At 38.6% G+C, this 23687-nt stretch overlaps 1 protein-coding gene across 12 annotated transcripts in view; it reads right to left on the reverse strand.

The window, feature by feature from the left end:
* The window catches only part of LOC127977604 (E3 ubiquitin-protein ligase TRIP12), a 53739-nt gene that overhangs the window by 13535 nt on the left and 16517 nt on the right, over positions 1-23687 (reverse strand). For all 12 annotated transcript variants that reach the window (XR_008158267.1, XM_052582571.1, XM_052582565.1 and 9 more), the window contains 17 exons: positions 12948-13053; positions 9770-9906; positions 9529-9612; positions 5840-5935; positions 5599-5750; positions 4982-5017; positions 4715-4810; positions 4286-4378; positions 3888-4049; positions 3598-3666; positions 2510-2675; positions 2210-2327; positions 1880-2036; positions 1637-1790; positions 762-990; positions 433-551; positions 23-227 (listed from right to left, as the gene is read on the reverse strand). Coding sequence is in view for 11 of the 12 variants with exons in the window: in XM_052582571.1 (XP_052438531.1) it covers positions 23-227; positions 433-551; positions 762-990; positions 1637-1790; positions 1880-2036; positions 2210-2327; positions 2510-2675; positions 3598-3666; positions 3888-4049; positions 4286-4378; positions 4715-4810; positions 4982-5017; positions 5599-5750; positions 5840-5935; positions 9529-9612; positions 9770-9906; positions 12948-13053 (2179 nt within the window). In the remaining variant the exon portion in view is untranslated. The remainder of the gene's footprint in view (positions 1-22; positions 228-432; positions 552-761; positions 991-1636; positions 1791-1879; positions 2037-2209; positions 2328-2509; positions 2676-3597; positions 3667-3887; positions 4050-4285; positions 4379-4714; positions 4811-4981; positions 5018-5598; positions 5751-5839; positions 5936-9528; positions 9613-9769; positions 9907-12947; positions 13054-23687) is intronic.

The raw sequence follows: 23687 nt of genomic DNA on the forward strand, positions 1-23687 counted from the left end.
GCACGTGAGAGTGGCTCTATACCCCTGCGGACTGAGATCCAGCGAGTCATCCATGCTGTGCTGGAAACTGGGCGAGCCTAAGTCTGGTGTGATGTTAGAAGCAGCTGTAGTGGTTGCTGTTGTGATGGTGGTGGTGCAAAGACTAGCTGTGCCACTGGTGCACGCTTTTGGAGGGCTGGTGAGGAACACCTCGGATTCAGACAGGTTCTTTACCTGGTGCATAACACCTAAACAGAACAAGAGTGAGAATACGGCAGTGTTGGGTGTAATGCATTACTGTAATCTAATATATATTTATGCAGGGGATGATGTAATGTTGAAGACAACTTTTAGTTTTCCACGTAATCTTGCCAAAGCTAGTGAGAATTAATTCTTTGGCCTAAATTCTGAAAAGGTTTTGTTTGAAGCTTATATTAAAAACAGATCCAGTACCTTCCCGCCTGAAATAAACACTGAACACATCTGGAAGCTTCTGCATGAGGATCTCCGCCATCTGCAGAGAGCCCACTACAATCTTCAGGTCCTGACTGGACAGCATGGAAGCTATGTGGCTACAGACAAAAGATCACCATTAATCAAAACAAACAAACACTCTTACATGGTTTGCATAAGCCATGTATCTTCACTTTAATGTACAACTGAAACGGAAGGCAATTAAATCATGAAATGGAAATAGGTGCACAAACGAACACCAGGACAGTGGTGTGACGATAATTAACGTCTTCCTGATTTCACACAGAGCTCTGCATTCACAGACTGACCTAGACACAGCATGGTTGCGCAGTACGTCTTTTAGCAGCTCTGCATCTGCGAAGAAGATGATCCGGAGGATGGCTCTAAGGCACTTGTGTCTGACGGCAGGCCCAGCTGAGGAGCTGTACACCTCATACAGAACCCCAAACAGAGTCTTTATGAAGCACTTGGCCAGCTCAGGGTCCTCTTTCATCAGCTGAGCGCGTGCGTCCTCTCGCCGCACCTCCAAGTGCCCTCCTGTGAAGACAGAAACAATTTTAAACATTCTTGCTAAATATCCCATTTATTGATTCCATTGAAAGTGTGTTTGTTTTTCCACTGGTCATAAGTATTTGACAGCAGAGTCTGCCTAATATTTCATATTTGCTGATTAAATGGCACAGAGAGTTGCTTTGTGGATTTTTTTGTTCTTCTATTATCCCAGAATTAAATGATTTTGATGAATGGTTTAACTCATCTACACTTCCAAGTCTTACACAAACATTGGCCTTGAGTACTGCATGGTTACTGACAATATAAGAGGATAACATCAGTTCCGATGTTAAGATTTACTAGTTACAAAATCAAGGATAGGTACATAATTTTTGCCTGTGACATTTTATATAAAAAGATATGACTTTTGAATAGTGCAGATCATATTCAGAGTTAAGGGCGGTCCAATTTGCTCTAACAAACATGCACTCCAAAGAAGATATGCTGTGATGTAGATCTTGTTAATTAAAATGTTGTTATGTTAATGTCAAGTTCATGTGACAAGTGTTAATAGCTTTTCTTGCTTCTGATAATCCAATCTCTTGCATCAAAAGACAATTTCTTGTCTTTCTGCATTACTTTTAGACATTTTCACGGAATATTAAATATATTATAAGTGTGGCATATGCACCTGTGCCGGGGTTGGCCAGAGGGTTGGGTTTTCTCTGAATGGCTCGGGCAGTGCCAGTATCTTCGTTTATCTGCTGCATAGAGTTGAAGTCAATGGTGTAGACACGGCCGAGTGTCGACAGACTTATCTCGTCTTCCCCGTTCTGGTGTGCAGTCTAAGAAAAAAAAGCGATAAATTAAGATCAATGGTGATTCTGAATTATTAACTGGTCTTCTGAGTGCCACACTAACTACATCAACATACTTCAATGATGCGGCTGTCGATGCGGTTATACGGGTGCCACAGGCCTCGGTCATCTCTCCACTGCCAGATGGCGCCCTCTGTGGTCTGAGCACTGCCTTTCTTCAGCATGGCGTCAACCGCAAAGATGCCCTCTCTAGGCAGACATGGCATCAGCTCACTACAGCAGAGAGATAAAACACAGTGATCAAACATTCATTTACAAGCAAAGATGACAAATTTCATTTTGGAGTGAAATAATCCTTTAAGCTTCGTTATAATTTCTCCGTTTACTCAAAGGATTTAATCAGACATCACAGACAGAACCACACAGAGAGAGGTGATTTCATATACCAGATGAGTGAGGTGAGTTCATAAAGCTCCTGGGGGCTTCTGGGAACGAGGTCAATCTGCTCTTGACAGCTTCCACTGGATGCACCACAGAGTAGGAAACGCAGGGTCTCTGCTATATCTACAAACACAAAATATGCACAGTCACTCAATATACATTTACTTGAAGTTCATAAAACAGGCCACATATCGATCTTCATCTTGAATACGTGCAAAACAAAATGTTCTTAAGAACTACATTTAGTGTTGGCATTATTTTCTAATAAAAACAGGACTCTTTAGTCATGCCTGCGAGTGACTTACTCTGTTTCATGAGCTGCACAGCCAGGCATGGGCAGTTGGAGCACATGAGCGAGAACATGCGCACTACCATGATGAACATGCCGGAGCTGAGCACGGGTGGAGTGAGTACCAGCAGCTGCTGGATGTTGGTCAGCAGGTCCCGTGACGCCACCTGCTGCAACAGGTTCTGTGACACACAGAGCAGAAGTTAATGAGGTTACACTAAATGCACAAAAATGTTAAGAGAGTAGTGCCGGCCAATGCACAAATAAGTTGTTTTGACAATTCAGTTTGAAGTGATTCACAAGACATTTGCAATTTTTAAATAAAATTGCTGAATTAATTTAATGATTTTTTCTAGTGCGCGTGTCCTATTCTCACCAAATTTAAAACACAGCTTTGTATGAACTACCATATTTTAAGTCGCACCGGAGTATAAGTCGCATCAGTCCAAAAACACGTCATGATGAGGAAAAAAAACATAAGTCGCACTGGACTATAAGTCGCATTCATTTAGAACCAAGAACCAAGAGAAACCATTACTGTCTACAGCCGCAAGAGGGCGCTCTATATTTTCAGTGGGAGACTACAGGAGCACCGAGCAGCATAGAGCGCCCTCTCGCAGCTGTAGACGGTATTTTTTTCTCGATTCATTTCTCTCGGCTCATGTCAAACTAATTTTGATAAATAAGTCGACTTTTGCCAAAATTTCAACACCCACAATACATTTTTGGAATATAAAAAAACAAACATTGGATGTTTACAATCTGTAGTTTTATCAAAAGCCCTGGAGCTGTGCGTTTCCACCAGATTATGAAAAAGAAAGCATTTTGCTGACAATCAAAAACAGATGTTTACACGCTGTTGATTTAATACCTACATGTCAGACAGTGTATAATTACAAAGGTTTCAAGTTAAAAAAAATAAATAAAAAAAAATAAATCCAGCAAACTTATCCATTAAAATTGTTATTATGCACACCTGAAAACAGTTAGTGATTTATTTATTTTCTTCTTGAAATTAACCATTTAAATAAAGGAAATTTGCTCAAACTGATCAGATAAAGTTTTAAGGATAATGAGATCGCCGTGTTTGTGTGCATTTCTCACCTCCTCGTGCTGAAAGTTGTCCACCAGCCTGGCAAAACAGAGACAAGTGCTTTCAACAGATTTTTTATCCTGTAAAACAAAAGTCATAATAAATATGCTGATATATCTGAGGTAGACAGATTTGACTGTCTGGCATCTGAAAGTCAAACAGGTGTGATTCACACTACGGAAGACATATTCGCATACGTCCTTGTGGCGTGTTTATGTTTGTGTTACATATCTAGACACGACAGCCGTGCATCTGCTCTTGTGAATGTGAATGAGATGTGTGCTGTGTTTCAGCTCATCACCTGATGTGTGAGTCTCTGGGTGAGCAGGGGCAGAGAGTCAGCGACGAAGTGAAACTCATCCGGTGTGATGCTCTGGCAGCAGTTAGCAGCGATGGCTAATGCGTTCCTCTGAGCATTGATGCTGAAGAACTCCAAGTACAGCAAACAGTCAGCCAGACCTCCCTATAGACATTTTCAATAAAACAGCACAGCCTTAGTGGAATGTCATTTTATTTAAGAAATAAAGTGGGGCCAACAGAACCGATTCACATTCAAAGCACACCTGTGTCCACACATCTACTCTCTATGTTAATGCTTCAAACTTTTTTTTAATTATTCATTCAGTTTGACTGGTGTCTTATCATATTGGCTGATCTAGTAATCAAGGAGCACGACACTCAGAAAGCATCAGAACTCACAGCCTGTAAGATGGCTTTGCTGTGCCTCCGTGACAACATCTCCAGGGCAGTCAAAGCTTGCTCTGCCACATCGATAAACTGGATTACCTGTAGCTGTGGACACAAGGGAAACATGGATCTGAGACAACATACACAAAGACACTTAACTTCCTCATATATGAAACGCCAGACTCCCATCAAGACTGCAGACACTAAATGTGTGAAATGTAAGTGGTTATAGGTGACACTGGTTGTGATGTTGTAACTTGTTTTTGATGATAACTTGCTTTTGCAACTTAGTTGGCAAAAAGGGAGCTGGGCAAAACACAATGTCTATATTTATACTATTATTTCAAAAGAAAAGCCTGCTTTCCTTGATACAGCACCTTTAATTATGTCATCCACATAATTGGCAGCCAGGTTTCAAAGGAACGGTGAGGTGCAATTTACCTTTTCCAGGAAGACAGGGATGGCGTCTACCACCACAGCCGAGGAGCGCGGCAGAGCCTCCATCATGTAGGTGAGGGCGCGAGACGCATGATTCATCTGAGAAAGGACACATGAGGGAAACAGTTATTTCTCTCATTGTGTCAAAATTGAATGACTGTTAATAGATGGTTGAAATGATTGCCAGATAATAAGATTCACTGCAGTTCGCACAATGTTCTGAGTCTGCATGGACACATGCACCCACTCACAGAAGTACTTAATACTCACAATATCAAAATTATGCTCCATCTGTAATAGTGTGATCTGCAAAGGAAGAGGGTAAGAAGAAGAGGGTAAGATGTGAGGGCAAGAAGGGAAAGGCAAGAGAGGATGCTTGACTCAACACAGAAAGGATGTTGTTTTTCTCTTGAATTATGAATTTTAAAAAGAACAACCCAGTTATTTTTTAATTTAAGGGGTTTTAAGCTTTAAGACCTGCACAAATTCAATTATTACTATTTAAGTAGGGTAGACCGCTGTCTACTATAACATCCTAAAGAGCAAAATTACTGAAAAGAGAAAACTTTACAGCTCAAACAACATGTTTTCACCAAACTTTATCTATAATCGCTCTATAATCAATAATATCATATTTCAGCCTTTAAACCTTTTTTCCCAAAAGGATGACTCAATTATAAATGATTATATTCATTTTAAATATAGTTGACAACATTGTGTACAAACAAAAAGGGCAGACAGCTAACTGAAAATGCTGCTGTGGCACATCTAACCTGTATAGAAAGCATTATTATTTTTTTCTTATATAGCAGTTCTTTGCCAGAATGAACTACTGTGTAAACCAGACAAGGTCCAGGTGAACCTCCTTATGCAGGGAGAGTACTCACCAGGGCAGGTACAACGCTCTTGACAGGGAATCCTCCCAGCGTCTCTTCATTACCCATCACTAGCAGCTGGCACATCTCTATAGCGGCCTGGAGCTGCTGGGATTCGTCTCCTGTAGCCTGAAGCCCCTGCAGCAGCTGTTGTGCCTTTGAGTCTGCAAGTGAAGAGAGACAGACTGTTAAGTTGCTGAAAAAATACTCAATCATCCCACAAAAATGACAAACATAAGTCAAGGTCACTCACTAGCTCCACTCCCGATAGTCCTATGAAACAGCTGAGACATACGGGGCCCAAATGGGCCAAACAGGTGAGGAGGAAGGCCCCTGGCCTCCAGAAGAGCTGTAGAGAGAGAGAAAACTACATGTTTCTGTTTCATTTTCATTCACTTTGAAAAAATTTTTTTTTGCATTTTGACATTAGTAATTGTAATTACTTTATTAAATATGCCATGTTCAACACATAGTATGTACATGAGTAGCAGGTAGGGCTGGGTATCGATTCAGATTCGATTTCGATTTGATTTCGATTCACAAGCTCTGGATTCAATTAGATTTTTGCTTCAATTCTCAATTTATTTTTTTATTACATTCAGTGAACATAGTTTTAGTACAAATGCTATATTTCTAAAAATGAACTGTAAATATCAGTTTACAAATGGTAAATTTATAAAATAAAAAATTAAGAGCCACAGGCCTGTATTTTAACCTGTTAGCCAGCTCCCCCCATTATGGGACTCACAGCTGAAAGTGCTCTACCAAACTTGTAATTGTAACCGTTTCCTACTTCAGTGTGTTACAAAGATAATTTTAGTGTCTTTGGAAAGAAGACACTTTGGGCTTTTTATCAACCAGATTTGATAATGCTAAAAAATATTAAAAGTTATAGACACTGAAGTGCCTTGAAAAATTTTTTTCTCCCACACTTAAATATGTTTTTATTTGATATAAAAATACATGAAATGCGTCCTGGAGCAATCTAGAAAAGTAACGGGTTGAAAGTCACATGTCTCATGAGTTTCTATTTCAAATCTGAATAAAATAACATGAAAAATGAGACACCTGCAAATATTTTGTCTAAACACCCCACAAGCCCCAAGTATAAGAAAATATATTTCCCAACAGTATTGAAGGCTTCTACAAACTATTTAGTCAGTAAACATACCACTGCATAGTTTTTTACAGTTATAAAACACTAGACAGAAACTTAGACATCATAAGTAATTTACTTGAGCACTAGAAAAATACAATAAGAATAATTGGAGTAAGAAAAATAAGAATAATAAGAAAAATATTTTTTTTTTACTTTGTTTGCCAATTACAGAAAATCCTGAGGTTGCTAGAAATGCAGCATTTACAATGAATTATGATGCAAATAAGTGCTGATGGCCACTAATACAAATGGTAATAGCACAAATGTGCCATAAAGTAAATAATCCACTCTCTCTATTCATATAGACGCATTCACTTTGATAGCTGTGATCATACAGTAATAGCAAGCTGATTTTGGGCTGATTTGCACTCAAACAGATGGTAATCGTGCAAATACATTTACATTTAACATAAAACACACTCTCACATATATAAAAACTTGAAAAATAAAACAAAGAAAAAGGCGATCGCTATAAGTTCCGCCTCCATCAGCTGACAGGTGCGTCAGAGCGCGTCACGAGAGAGCGCCAAAATTCAAATAAACTATCCTTCGCCTATCTTTCATTCATTCTTTTTTTTCCAGTGGATCACCTCATTCTGTTTGTGACACTGTACACTGCAAAACCATGCCATTTTTTTTTACTTCCAAGACACAGTTTTTCCGACCGTGAATTATTCCATAACGGACACAAACAGTTCTGTAGCTTAAGAACTGAAATGTAACCAAAGGAATTATGATCCATATTACAACGTTATTGCTTCGTTGGACTAAACATGCTCCATGAGATGTCGTTCAGTGGACCCTTAGCTTCCTAACTAAACCGGGATTTACAGATGTGGATGTGTTTATGACTCGTTATTACGACGGATCTGGTATGTACAGCGTTTCCATTGCTCATGTTTTTATGTGTACTGCTTACACAAATGTAGCAAATAAAGTCTTTATAAGCTTTCCATTGAAAAACAGCGATCTGTCGTCGATGCTTGAGGCTTAGATCTTTATAATTATACATAGTTTGTCAAGATTACATTTGTCCCGTTTCATTTAATCTATTCATAAATAGGGGTGTGCACGGATAGTCGAACATTCGTTCTGCTCTAATTATTTGATAAATAAAAATTATATTTGAATTTCGCAAGAAAAAAAAAATTCACAATAAAACCTAATTTGGTCACATTCTATGATTCTCCACAGCATATTTGAAGATGTGTGCAAGCAAAAAATAATTAATCAATGAATAAGGGGTCATTCACATAATCGCACTGCTTTCTCCTTCTCCAAAGCACTCGGGCAGGAGCGCTCCTGAGGTGTCTGCCGTTGCTAAGCAACAATGATGCGCTCTCTCCATGAAGACACGGAAATTTCAGCAAAGGATAAATGGATTTGCAGCACAAACAATTGCCTTCAGTAGCTCTGCTTAAAAATTTATTTCAAAAAGGCAATCCATATACAACTATGATCAGCTGTTCCTTCATCTTGGCTGAGCTCTCAACGTTGTTACGGGAAAGGATGAAACTGAATGTTTAGTTCTTGTCACATGACCCGGGGTGCGCTTGCGGCATTCTGAAAAGTTGAGATGTTTTTAACTCGATGCAGTGTGGACGCGCCTAAAAAAAAAGCGTGTCCGTGTGCGCATCACGAGCGTGATGGTGTGTGGTCACAGTGTGTGTGTGTGTGTGTGTTCACTGCTCTGTGTGTGTGCATTTCGGATGGGTTAAATGCAGAGCACAAATTCTGAGTATGGGTCACCATACTTGGCTGAATGTCACTTCACTTCACTTTGTTCAAAATGACGGAAACAATAAATGTTGTTGAAAATTAACATGTCTCATTAAACTTAATTAAATAAACGAATATTCGAATATTCGTTTTTTGTGAGCTCAAATATTCGAATGTGATATTTGCGGGAAAACGCCCATCCCTATTCATAAACACTGACACGTGCAAGTTGAGAGGTTTTTTGCAGACTAAGAGGTTAAACCTTATTTTTTTTGTATAGGGTCCTTTTTGAAAAAATAATATGGCCGTATAAAATGTTCTTGATTTTTCTGGTAATCAGATGAAGGCATAAAACGATTTAATTTATCCTAATCAAATGAAAATACCTTTTATTTTTGCTAACTAAATATTTTTACAAAACAAATGTGGTTAATTCCTATAAAAATTAAGATTTATTCATATTTATTAGTAGCTTTGTTGTACATTTTTGTCTTAAGAACAGTAATATTTGACAGTTTCTTACCGTTAAACTAAACTTATTTTGACTGGTTGCCATAAGGAACTTGCAGCTGCCGTGTACATGATATGACAGTAGTTTTGTCAAATTACAACAATAAAATGCTAATGAAGTGACTCTCAGAGCATTTGTGTATTCATTTCATCATAATGAGACAACAGAGGCTGAAAACACCATGAGTGTCGTCCGCGCTCATGTAAACAAAACCGTTTTCATTCATTCATTGTGGAAATTATGGCGCCTTTACGTGTGATGTCAAATGCATCCGCAGATTTGCAGTATTACAATAGAATTTTACCTGAGCATTGCACTGAATGAGTGACAGGCTTTCTGTTCTAAGATTGCGCAAAGTTAATATGAGGGTGACCTCTAGAGGAGAAGACTAATGAAAAGATTCACATTAATCAGATTTTCTTTTAAATGTTTGCTGAAATAAATACCGGAAACGATCGATTCGCGGCTTTTGAGAATTTATATAGAACCGACATCATTTAAAAAATAAATTTTTTTAATCAAAAAAAAAAAATTTTTTGCCCTGCACACATACCTTGCAATCTTCCCATTTCAGAGTCATCTGATTCACTCTCTCCAGAGGTGGTCATACCAACCGCTCCAGCCACTGAGCTAGACGCTTCACAGCAGAAAGAGAAAATGAGCAAAGAAGGCCACTACATACAACACAACATTTCGTGCTGACATTAAGACATAGTCATTGTGCTCTTCACTCATACGGTCGTAGCATAACATAAAATGTATAGTCAAATCTCATGACACTGCTGCTCTTTTACCTGACGCCCCTTGTGGTGTCTCCTCTGTGCGCGCGGCGGATGAATTGGCCCCATCCTGGTTGTTGTCGGAGTCAGCCATTTTATCCTGTCGGCGAGATTCGGCTGCTCCGCGCTTGCCCAAGCCTGAGCCTCGCCGACTAGAAAGAAAAGAAACAAAAGGGATAGAGAAAGACCAATATTCTCATTAAAATCCACACATACTAGACTAAAATGATGCCAAACTTTCAAAATACACTATTTACTTTAAGAAAATGTCCATAGCCAAAAAGCACAGAATTAAGCCAACTTTAAAGAACGTGAGCATTTAAAGCAAAAGACAATATAACCGTAGCACACAAAAAAACAGAACTTTATCATCAGTGCAGATACCAATATTATTAACATTTATCGTTCTTGGTAACAGAGAAGCTGCTAAATGTGTAAATGTCACTTAGCCAGTTATAAGCTTTCCAAGCATTCAGAAAAAAAGATAGCAAAAAAGTTCTACCAAAACACTGCACCCGATTTCTTATGAGGATGAACTGGAAGTTCCAGTAAAGTAAGTAACGAAAACAGATTCCAGGTTACCAACTTGAACCCATTGCCAAATTTGTGTGGTTAAATCTTTCACCCTCAGGTGCCTGGATTTTGTCTGTGAAAATTCACCGAAAACAGTAAATGCGACCACAACAAATACATGAGCAAGAATAGTATGGATTACATCATCAATAGATAAAACATATCTTTCAACAAACACTTTTAGTTGACAGAAACTCCATAAGAGTTTAGACAGCTGTGAAAAATCATATTTATAATGCTCTTAAAGTGCATACCATTGTAAAGACATTTTTATCCTACCATTTTTTTAATATGGCTTTGACCCGAAGTACAGCCTATTAAAGTGAAAGAGGATGTCTACAGACAAAGTTAGCCCGGAAATTGTAGTATTCATTACATTTAAGATTTAAGTTTTTAGCTTAAATGTGTAGCAGGGCTTAAAAAAAAAAAAAAAAAATAATAATAATAATAATAATAATTATCTAGCAAGGCTCCTATAAAAAAAAATTTAATCTTAGTTGCCAGATTTTTTTTTTTAGGTGCAACAATTTTTACTTTTTTTACTTTTTAAACTTTTAATTATACTGTCAAGCGTTTCTTTTTTTATTTTCTTCTTGAATTTATAAGCATTTCAATCCATCTTGTAGATTACCTGGGAACTAATGCAGAGTTTCCACCGAAATTACCCGGAATATTTATACCAGGAACTGTTTCCCTTCAGACCTGTTGCTTGCTGCGTTTCCACTGCGGTGTAAAGTACCGGGAAGATTAGGCAAATAGACTGGTGACGTAGGTCTGTGCGCGTTTTTCAATACAAAGTACGCTGATTTTGGACTTGCATCCTCGGTAGTTCTGACTTTGCGCATTCGACCCGGGAATGTGATGTCCACGACGACGCAAATCCGATAATTCTGCAAACAGCAGCTTACTTTATAACTTCAGTCAGCTCGTCTTGGCTACTGCCATTGTCCTCATTGTATATTTACAATAAAACAAATTATGATATCAAATACCACTGCCTCCTTTCGTTTTCATTTAAACATAATAACAGCTGCAGACATGTACTTAGTTCAGGGATATGTGTGTATATATACAGCCATTAAAATGAAAATTCTTATATAAATTTGCCTTTTTTCTTTTCATTTTAACATATAGATAAATTTAATACAGACCAAGGATTACCTGTTAGATTTACCCAAGACGAATGATATTTTATGTTTAACCACTAAAGAGACATCAGAGCCAGCGGCACACATCAGAAGGTCTAGCCGAGGTGAGGCTGCTCTCGGCGGCTACATAAGCACTGATCTCCTGCTGATCGCGTGGAGCTCACGTCTCCGAACTCGGCGAAATACATTTTTTAAATAGGCGCTGTGTTTATAAATAAACCACAGATTTGAGTTTTAAACAACTAACATTCTCACCTGAAACACTTTCAAAAATACATTTCATGACACAATAACAGTCATATTTTGAAAATTATCCGAATAAATGGTGGTCGAAATCACAATGCTGCGTGAACTCAACCAGTCAGCATGTTCAGCACCCAAGTCCCACCCACGAAAGTTCCGGAACTTTGATAAAGTACTACCTCACAAGCAGGGATTTTATGAGGGGCATTTTTTTACCTGGAACTTTATTTAGTTCCTGGTTCCTGCGGTGGAAACACAACAAGTACCAGGCCCAAAGTGCCTAGTTCCTGTGTAAAGTTCCTACAGTGGAACTACATGTCTCTTCCAACTTGAAATGTACAGAATTGTTAGCCATATTACCAATATTCATACAAACTACAGCTTTACCTGTTGTAGTTCAAGTTGCTGCTTTTGTGCACTTTTACTTGAACGTCTCCATTTCAATTTCTATCGTGCTGCACAACTGGAGCTGCGTTTGGCAGGTGTGTTCAGCGCTGTTGTGCAGCAGAGACGAGGACTATTTGAAACCATTTTTAAACTGAGCGCATCGTCTCAGTTTAATATGTGAACAAAAGATGTGATCGAAAACAATGAGAAAAAAAGGCATTACATGCACATTTTTAAACCACAACCAAAGGCACGTTTCCACCGCAGGAACTTTACCCAGGAACTAGGGACTTTGTGTCGGTACTCGGTGTGTTTCCACCGCAGGAATAGGAACTAAAAGTTCCAGGTAAAAAAAAAAGCCCCTCAGAAAGTCCCTGTTGGCGAGGTGGTACTTTTTCAAAGTTCCAGAACTTTCGGGGGCGGGACTTGGGCACTAAACACCCTGATTGGTTGAGTTCAGGCAGCATTGGTTGAGTTCAATCACCATTTATTCGGATCAACAATTTAAAAATATTACTGTTATTGTGTCATGGAATGTAATTTATAAAGTTTATTTATAAAGACAGCACCTATTTAAAAACATTTTTCACCTGTCTCAAAAATGTTGCCAGATTGCCTTTCAAAGCATACCTCACTTGACAGCATGTGTAAAAACAGGGGCTCAATACATGGACACTATAAAGACTCATTCTTATCCAAAATGTGCAATTTTTCTCTAAAGGAAATGAGCAATAAAAATGTCATGCACGCAGCCAGTATGGCACATAAATGTATTGTTTAGCTTGTGCATGTTGTAGATCAGTAGGCTGCTCTGTGGTTTGAAGAGGCTGGCGGTTCATTACCTGGTGCTGGCACAAGAGCCCGTGGTCTTCTGACGTGTGCTCCTCCGACAGCTGGGGAGCTCTGCTGGGGGAGACTCACTACGCTTCTTAGTGGACTTCCTCAAACCTAGAAAGAGAAACAAAGCATTAAACGAAGGGAAAAGAGTGAGACTGTTAAAGGTTAGCAAGCCTAATTTAGAAGCCAGTCACAGAGAGATCATAGGACACAAGTGTGTTTTAATCAATTGCACAGAGAACAGTATGCTATTCCTCAGCAGACATCAATGACACAGCAGAAACAACAGAAGTTTTTGTACTTCAGACTAGACTATTTATTATCAAAAAATTTGTCAGTGATGCAGTTAAAATGGGGAAAATGTGATCATTGTATTGCAATCGCATTGCAATTTCCTACTTGTGCTCCTAAACATTTTCAATCAGAGGCTACAGTGCTCCTAGTAAAAATAGTTAGTCTTGTGCACTGCTACTGGCTGTTTATTGCTGTATGCATGCAATGCAGAGAAATGTATATGCAATGCCCTCTTCTGGAGATGGGGTGGGAATATGCAGCTCATTTGCATTTACATTGATACACACCAAAACAGCTCTTTTTTTTTTAGACACGCCCCTTATATGGCATTTTCCAGATGTTATAATAAATCATCTGTGGGGTATTTTGAGCTGAAACTTTACAGACACAAACCAATATTACATCTTGTTAAAAATGGCATAATAGGTGCCCCTTTAATGAACAATCTAATCAATCTAATCTAATCACAGCACTGCGTTGTGGTTATGTCAACTTATGGGTATCACATCCCAGACAGGTCACATTCAAACCAAGGGCCGGTCCGAAAAAGTTTATTTAAAGGCCAAGGGTGAAGTCATTATGTACATTAACAATGATTTGAGACGAATATAATGTAATTTAATGTAATATAATGACGGCTGCATTTAACTGTGCTTTTGAAGTTTTCCACTCTGTACACAGTGTTGTGTCAAAAAAAAAACTATATGTGCTGTAAGTCAGTTCCACCTCTAGAGGTCGCTCTCATAGTTTATAATAGCAGCTATAGACGCAACCCGGAAAACTGTTAGCATGGACTTTTTCCCGATAACCGATGGTTCCGCCAATCAATGCACTGAAACCACTTTTTTCAGAACGAGTCTAATACCAATACTTTTATTTTTGGTACTCGCCGATACCAATACCTGTATAAATATAATAATAATAATAGTAAGAAGAATCATGTTAGTTGGCTTTTAGCAAACAGGTATTTCCTTCAGTTATTTCCACACTTAATTATACCTGTTAAAATGTATTGTATAACCTTTTGTTACCTTCACTGTTCATTTTAATGGTGCATCAGAGCTGCTCCATTGCAGAAGCTCAACAATACTGTAATCACAAAACATTTTCCTAAAATAATGCAGGAAACCACTCGTTACACATTATATGAGTATGGTGCACTATTTTGGTCATGTAATTTGCGTCATGCTCATTGTACGCAGGCCCTCACGTATGAATAAAAAACATAATTTTAAAGCAAGGTAAACAAGTTTTCAATTGGTGCAGAATGAGAGCGACACTTAGCCTAACGCATTTCACACAGTCTGTTAGTTTCACTTTTGCTTTAATTGTGTATGATTGACGCTTAAAATAAATGATTGTTTATAGTGAATGCCCATATAATTTTTGTTTGTATTATATTTACGATTTAGTTTAAATCCAAATGCATGCGCTAATGGAGCGAACAATAATCACGATCATGCAACAGAAGTGCATGCTCTCTGAGTTTCTCTCACTCTCGCTCTCTTCACCGTCAAATAACTTTAGTGACTTGTGCACTGCTTTGCTTGCTTGCTTTTTAAATATTCAACCGAACTACAATCTTTCCGGTGATGTCAGAGATATTCACTCAATAAGATCACGCATCTGAGCAGCCACGCTCTGCTTATCTTACCTAACCCTAATGCTACTGAAATAGAAAATAAAAAAAACCTTTACATCAGATTACAAATGGTGATTTTATTAAAATAATTAAGAGCCACAGGCCTGTATTTTAAACTTTTTATTAATTAATTTTTTGTATAGGGTCCCTTTTTTTTTTTTTTTTTTTTACAACAATAGGGCCATATAAAATGTTCTTAATTTTTCTGGTAATCAGATGAAAGGATAAAACAATTTAATTTATCCTAATCAAATGAAAATACCTTTTATTTTCAGGCAAACAAAGTGCTGCACTACAGAGGTTTATGGTTAAAATTAAAAAGAAAAAAATGTGATAATTCCTCTACAAATAAAGAATTAATATTTATTATTAGTACTAGGATTGTTGTTATACTGAGTCTTAAGACAGCTAAATAGTCATTTTGACAGTTTCTTCACGTTAAAAAAAAATACTAACTTTAATTTTGATGGGTTGCATTGAGTAACTTGCAGCTGCTGTGTATGTGATTTGACAGTAGTTTTGTCAAATTAAACAATAAAATGCTGATGAATTGCCTCTCAGAGCAGCTGGAGATACAGTATTGTTCAAAATAATAGCAGTACAATGTGACTAACCAGAATAATCAAGGTTTTTAGTATATTTTTTTATTGCTACGTGGCAAACAAGTTACCAGTGGGTTCAGTAGACTGTCAGAAAACAAACAAGACCCAGCATTCATGATATGCACGCTCTTAAGGCTGTGCAATTGGGCAATTAGTTGAAAGGGGTGTGTTCAAAAAAATAGCAGTGTCTACCTTTGACTGTACAAACTCAAAACTATTTTGTACAAACATTTTTTTTTTCTGGGATTTAGCAATCCTGTGAATCACTAAACTAATATTTAGTTGTATGACCACAGTTTTTTAAAACTGCTTGACATCTGTGTGGCATGGAGTCAACCAACTTGTGGCACCTCTCAGCTGTTATTCCACTCCATGATTCTTTAACAACATTCCACAATTCATTCACATTTCTTGGTTTTGCTTCAGAAACAGCATTTTTGATATCACCCCACAAGTTCTCAATTGGATTAAGGTCTGGAGATTGGGCTGGCCACCCCATAACATTAATTTTGTTGGTTTGGAACCAAGACTTTGCCCGTTTACTAGTGTGTTTTGGGTCATTGTCTTGTTGAAACAACCATTTCAAGGGCATGTCCTCTTCAGCATAGGGCAATATGACCTCTTCAAGTATTTTAACATATGCAAACTGATCCATGATCCCTGGTATACGATAAATAGGCCCAACACCATAGTAGGAGAAACATGCCCATATCATGATGCTTGCACCTCCATGCTTCACTGTCTTCACTGTGTACTGTGGCTTGAATTCAGAGTTTGGGGGTCGTCTCACAAACTGCCTGTGGCCCTTGGACCCAAAAAGAACAATTTTACTCTCATCAGTCCACAAAATGTTCCTCCATTTCTCTTTAGGCCAGTTGATGTGTTCTTTGGCAAATTGTAACCTCTTCTGCACATGCCTTTTTTTTAACAGAGGGACTCTGCGGGGGATTCTTGAAAATAGATTAGCTTCACACAGACGTCTTCTAACTGTCACAGTACTTACAGGTAACTCCAGACTGTCTTTGATCATCCTGGAGGTGATCATTGGCTGAGCCTTTGCCATTCTGGTTATTCTTCTATCCATTTTGATGGTTGTCTTCCGTTTTCTTCCACGTCTCTCTGGTTTTGCTCTACATTTTAAGGCATTGGAGATCATTTTAGCTGAACAGCCTATCATTTTTTGCACCTCTTTATAGGTTTTCCCCTCTCTAATCAACTTTTTAATCAAAGTACGCTGTTCTTCTGAACAATGTCTTGAACGACCCATTTTCCTCAGCTTTCAAATGCATGTTCAACAAGTGTTGGCTTCATCCTTAAATAGGGGCCACCTGATTCACACCTGTTTCTTCACAAAATTGATGACCTCAGTGATTGAATGCCACACTGCTATTTTTTTGAACACATCCCTTTCAACTAATTCAACTAATTGCCCAATTGCACAGCCTTAAGAGCGTGCATATCATGAATGCTGGGTCTCATTTGTTTTCTGAGAATCTACTGAACCTACTGGTAACTTGTTTGCCACGTAGCAATAAAAAAATATACGAAAAACCTTGATTATTCTGGTTAGTCACATTGTACTGCTATTATTTTGAACAATACTGTATATCATCATAGAGAGATGGCAGAGGTTGAAATCACCGCAAGCGTCATCCATGCTTGTATAAACAAAACAGTGTTGCACCATCCGCCATTCATTCATTCATTCATTCTGGTGCCTTTACGCAGGGCCGGCTCTAGGTTATTTGGTGCCCATGGCGAGAGGCTCACCTGGTGCCACACTCTAACTCAAAACACCTGCAAAGGCCTTTAAATGGTCTCTCAGTCTAGTTCTGTAGGCTACACAATCATGGGGAAGACTGCTGACTTGACAGTTGTCGAAAGGATGACCATTGACACCTTGCACAAGGAGAGCAAGACACAAAAGGTCATTGCAAAAGAGGCTGGCTGTGCACAGAGCTCTGTGTCCAAGCACATTAATAGAGAGGCGAAGGGAAGGAAAAGATGTGGTAGAAAAAAAAAAAGTGTACAGGCAATAGGGATAACCGCACCCTGAGGAGGATTGTGAAACAAAACCCATTCGAAAATGTGGGGGAGATTCCAGACTGCAGCTGGAGTCAGTGCTTCAAGAACCACTACGCACAGACGTATGCAAGACATGGTTTTAGCTGTTGCATTCCTTGTGTCAAGCCACTCTTGAACAACAGACAGCGTCAGAAGCATCTAAATACAAAAAGGACTCTACTGCTGCTGAGAGGTCCAAGGTTATGTTCTCTGATGAAAATAAATTTCAGAAAATAAAAATTTAGGGTCCCAGAGTCTGGAGGAAGAGAGGAGAGGCACACAATTGCTTGAGGTCTAGTGTAAAGTTTCTGCAGTCAGTGATGGTTTGGGGTGCCATGTCAACTGCTGGTGTTGGTCCACTGTGTTATCTGAGGTCCAAGGTCAACGCAGCCACATACCAGGAAGTTTTAGAGCACTTCATGTTTCCTACAGCTGACAACTTTATGGAGATGCAGATTCATTTTCCAACAGGACCTGGCACCTGCACACAATGCCAAAGCTACCAGTACCTGGTTTAAGGACCAAGGTATCCCTGTACTTAAATGGCCAGCAAACTTGCCTGACCTTAACCCCATAGAAAATCTATGGGGTATTGTGAAGAGGAAGATGCGATATGCCAGAACCAACAAAGCATAAGAGCTGGAGGCCACTATCAGAGCCACCTGGGCTCTCATAACACCTGAGCAGTGCCACAGACTGATCGACTCCATGCCATGCCACATTACTGCCGTAATTCAGGCAAAAGGAGCCCCAACTAAGTATTGAGTGCTGTATATGCTCATACTTGTCATGTTCATACTTTTCAGTTGGCCAAGATTTCTAAAAATCCTTTCTTTGTATTGGTCTTACGTAATATTCTAATTTTCTGAGATACTGAATTTGGAATTTTTCTTAGTTGTCAGTTATAATCATCAAAATTAAAAGGAATAAACATTTGAAATATATCAGTCTGTGTGTAATAAATTAATATAATATACAAGTTTCACTTTTTTAATGGAATTAGTGAAAAACTTTTTGATAATATTCTAATTAAATGACCAGCACCTGTATACGCGGAGATAAACTCTTGAGACAAGACTTGACAGATAAAATGTCACTAAATAAATACACAAATGTGATAAAAGTCTGATTTCTTCAACCGGTCACATTTACCATGTTTACTATGGTGACGTTAAAGGGGGGGTGAAATGCTATTTCATGCATACTCAGTTTTTTACACTGTTAAAGAGTTGGATTCCCATGCTAAACATGGACAAAGTTTCAAAAATTAAGTTGTACATTTGAAGGAGTATTTTTGTTCCCAAAATACTCCTTCCAGTTTGTCACAAGTTTCGGAAAGTTTTTTTAGAGTATGGCTCTGTGTGACGTTAGATGGAGCGGAATTTCCTTATATGGGTCCTTAGGGCACTTCTGCCGGAAGAGCGCGCGCTCCCGTATAGCGAGGCTGAGCACAGACATTTCACTGATCAGAGCGAGAGCGTCGCGAAAAGTCACAAAAGAAGTGTGTTTGTGGTTGCCAGGGCAAGACAACCCTGCACAGATTACCAAAAAAACAGCATTAAGGGACCAGTGGATGGAGTTTATTTTTACAGAGCATCAGTGGAGTTTTGCAAGTGTTTTTGTTTGTTCCCTGCATTTCGAAGATGCTTGTTTTACAAACAAGGCCCAGTTTGATGACGGATTTGCGTATCGTTTATCTCTTAAGGATGATGCAATCCCAACGAAAAAGGGTCACGATCGTGTGTTGGAACCGCAGGCGGTGAGTAAAACTGCTTAAAATATCTCTGCCTCCTTGTTAGTGCGTCCCCTCCCATGCCGGAGACCCGGGTTCGAGCCCCGCTCGGAGCGAGTCTTTGCTGCTGCTGCTCTCGTTCAGTTTCAGCCTCGGGATCTGATTCTGGATCATAAATAAACGGCTGAATCTGACTGTAAACCATGGTTTGTTTTGGATGATGGTTTTTCCCTCACGGTAATGTCACAGCTTCCACATGCTCTCAACGCAAAAGCCTACTGGCCCTCGTGATTCTTTAGCTCCGCCCACACGTCACGGCTCCAGCCGGTCGTGTTTTTCCAGGAAAAATCGGTACAGACAATCTTTCTCTTATGAATATAATAAAACTAAAGACTTTTTGGAGTTATGAAGGATGCAGTACTACTTTATAGGTACTCAAGATTAACAGGATATTGAGTGAAAACGAGCATTTCACCCCCCCTTTAATGCCTAGCGCGTTTAAACTTTTGCATCGCTTATAAATATTTCTGCCTTGAATGGTGATTATAATCCACATCAGATCAAGTTATTTCTAACACTTGCTGCTGACTGAAAGTGAGTTTTGAGCTCAACTTATTTTAAAAAGTCTTTAAAGGTGGTGTTACAACTGTTAGCTTTCTGAAATGATCCATGGCGCTAGTGCTCTCCAGACACGGAGACACTCCGGTTTTGTTCATAACCCCTCCTCTACCCCCAGCTGGCCCGCTTTGGCCCAAGGTTTTCGTCAGGCCAAAAAACCCGGGCCATTGGCCCAGAGTAAGCACAGACGAGGCACGATTAAGCACCGGAAGTGACCGTGGAAATGCGACTGGCCTTGGCACACACTAGCATGCACGCTTTTGGTCCAACATTGGAAACGGCTAATGAGTGACTGGCTTTCTGTTGTAACATTGTGTAAAGTAAATAAGAGGGTGACATCTAGTGAAGAAGACTAATGAAAAGATTCACATTAATTAGATATTTTAAATGTTTGCTGAAATAAATATCGTAAAAGATAGATTCACAGCTTTTAAAAATCGATATCGAATCAACATCATTTAAAAAAAAAAAAAGATTTGCTCCGCCCTAATTGAGACGCCTATTATATTTTCTCCTAAATCAGCAAATGCTCTCTTTTAGACTAAGCCTGAAACATATGCCCAGTTCCAAAGCCTAATGTGCATCCTATGTAGGTAGCATCTTAAGTAATCATTTAAACATTCTTCCTTTTGAACAAACCAGCAAGACAAAAGTTTGCAGCAAAAATTATGAGTGATGAATATTTAAATTTACATAAACAGATGTTAATGTCCCTTCATGTTGGTCTGAACAATCTCATGCAGTTAATGCAAACAAATTTATGGAGAGGCGGTGTAATCTCTTCATCGCACTGCAAAAAAACTGGTCAACCAATAAGATTAGCGAGTTCACATGCCCAGAGCTCCTGCTCAATATTTTGCCAAGCAATAGTGTATAGCAGAAGAAATCAGAATTGGCTCTCTTGCAGTCTTGCAATTGATGTTGACTGATAAACACCATATTAAGTACAAAAACCTAACTGAATGCTTGAATATATATATAAACTAGGGCTGGGAAGACACTTATCTGCCAATTCAATACTACTACAATACTTGTGTGCCAATTCAATATATATTGCGATAGAGTATTGCAATTTTATAACTATTAAGATTCTAAATTTTTACATTTATTGATATTTGTTTGTTTACTGAAAATTACACAATGGAAAATACTTGATCATACCCTTAAAGAGATGACTGAATATGACTCCTATAAAGAAAAACAATTCATCGTTCTGAACCTTTATTTCGGGAGCATGCACACAGTATATATTTTAAAGTACTTTGAACAATGAAACTTTGAAGTACCAAATCCCTGAACTTGCAAATGAATATAGGCCTAATAGGCCAGTAAAAAGTCCAACAAAATGGAGTAGAAAAATACTCAACAATAAAGTGCTTTGTTACAATGTCATCTAATAGAGTGGCGCTGCGCACGCAGACTGATCGTTGTATGTCAAAGCACTGAGAGAACATATTTTTTTTATAAAAACCAAATGAGCCACAGCTGTTAGAAAATACCCAAACCCTACATAAATCTCTTGAATTCTGTATTGATATGGACTAGGGCTGGACGATTAATCGAAAAATCATCAAAACCAAAATGCATAACCTCTAACCGACATAATTTTCCCATGTCTGTTATTTCGTTTTTTTAATATTGTTAACACTTCCCCCTTAAAAGCATACTAGCGAGTGTGTAGCCACATGACTCTGCTCTCCAGTCAGTGGCATAAAAGCAAAACACGGAGGTGAATGCCAGTTCAACACATAGTGATGGCGCGTGAGTGGTGAGCCTTGCGTCTTCACTAAACTTTGTCAGTTATATTTGTTTTATGGTTTGGACATTCAAGCGATTAGATGATCGGATGTGTATTATATCGAGCTACCATGTTCACGCAGCTGCACTGTGACACGAACACTCATATAAACAGTAGCTATGAAGATCGCGCACACAGAGGAACACAAACTAGTTGTCAGCGCTGTCCTGTGATTTATCACTAAAGTAGCTTAGAATCTCAAAACTTATTATAGCATGTTTCTGTGCAGCGCACATGAAGCACAAGCGCGCCAGTCGGCGGTCGCACTGCGGGTTCCCGGTTTGTGTCCGTTCTTGGACTGTTCTGTGTATTTGAACTGTAGAAAAGGTTGTTCCGAGTCAAAACTACGATACAGAAAACTACATCAGTATATCATAAACACAGCCGTTTTTGTCTTACGTGAACGTAAACCGATGAGAAAGAAAACACACATGTACAGTATTTTTGCTTAGAGACAACAGCCTAATAAACGCACTGCCTGTCATGAATGTTAATCAAAGAACAAAAGAAAATCATTCACTGATCTTGACTGAATATATTTAATAACTTTACTTGATTAATCTTTATTTTATTTATAAAAAGAAAACTATGCCTTGTTTTTAAACTTTTAATTACAGTTTCTGTACCTGAAATTTAGTTTAGTTGTATTTATGATATTGCTAATTGATTTGTTTGTTCCTTTCTTATTACTGACCTTTCTTATTACTTATCTTTTAACACTTTAATATTTGAAATTTATATTAATCTACGTAGTTGTTTTTGCTATGGTATTTTATTTTTTTTAATCACAGGCAAAATTCCTCTTGTAGTGTTTTGTAGGCTGCTGATTTTTCATCTCATGCTATTCAGCTGCAACAGAATACTTTGTAAAAATGTTTTACATCGAAATGTTTGACTTATTTTATTTTTTTTATTGGATTTTTTATCTTATTGGAATCGAAACTAGGAATCGATAAAATTCAAACGATACCCAACCCTAGTAAGAAATGTTACGAACATAGATAAAATAACTGCTGATAGTCAATCATATTTACAGTACAAACCTTGTCAGTGAACTATGAGGGCAAAAAAAACAAAACCGAAACAAAATAATCGTTCATTAATCATAATCGAGGTAATTAATTCAATTAATCGAGGTTTTGATTTTAGGCCATAATCGTCCAGCCCTAAATTTTAAACAATGCTTAGCTACCATAAACAATCCAGAGTTACACCAGACACAAGCAGTAAAGTACACCAAAACTCAATGCCCAGCCCTACTGAATATAGAAAGAAAGAGAAGGGAAAATGAAAGAACCTTTAAAAGACCTCTGACAGTGCTGTGCCATTAAAGCCAGATGAATCACTTATGCCTTCAACAGCTCCTGTATGGTGGTCAAAGCCTAACATTGAGGGTCTATTCTGGGCAATACAATGCCCCCTGCCCTTTGGCAGAATGCCCTCCCATGACTGTTCATATCATAGATCGTCCTTCCATAATCACCCCAGCCTGAACTATGTCTATGCAGGATGACTTCTCATACTCTAGATAAACACCTCCAACAAGACTTCACAGAACCCTTTACAGCAACCCTTAATAGAAAAATCAGAATCAAAACATCCCAACGATACCACTGATATGACCTTATACATCCAACCAGCAGCACTCGTAAGCCTAAATATCGAAACTAGCATTCTGGCTCACCTCTGGGCATTCTGATACGCCAAAGCACTGCTAGCGGCTAATCTGTTCAGCAAAGTAACTACACCAAAAGCACTTCCTACCTCAGCATACATCCAGTCGCAACTCTTGTCCATACAATACTGTAAGGCAGCAGAAGGCTGGTATTTTTAGGCCAGTACACTGGCACTGAACCCGACTGAAACCTGAGCCAGCTCCCCCTGCCATGACCACAGCCAAAACCCCATCCGCTGTTACAGGGGCTAGAACCGATCGCAATCACAATGATCACGCATTTGCTGAAGACACTGATTTGTGGAGGCAGGGCTGCTCAA

The sequence above is a fragment of the Carassius gibelio genome, chromosome B18 (genome assembly GCF_023724105.1).
Source record: "Carassius gibelio isolate Cgi1373 ecotype wild population from Czech Republic chromosome B18, carGib1.2-hapl.c, whole genome shotgun sequence".
Classification (NCBI taxonomy): Eukaryota; Metazoa; Chordata; class Actinopteri; order Cypriniformes; family Cyprinidae; genus Carassius; species Carassius gibelio.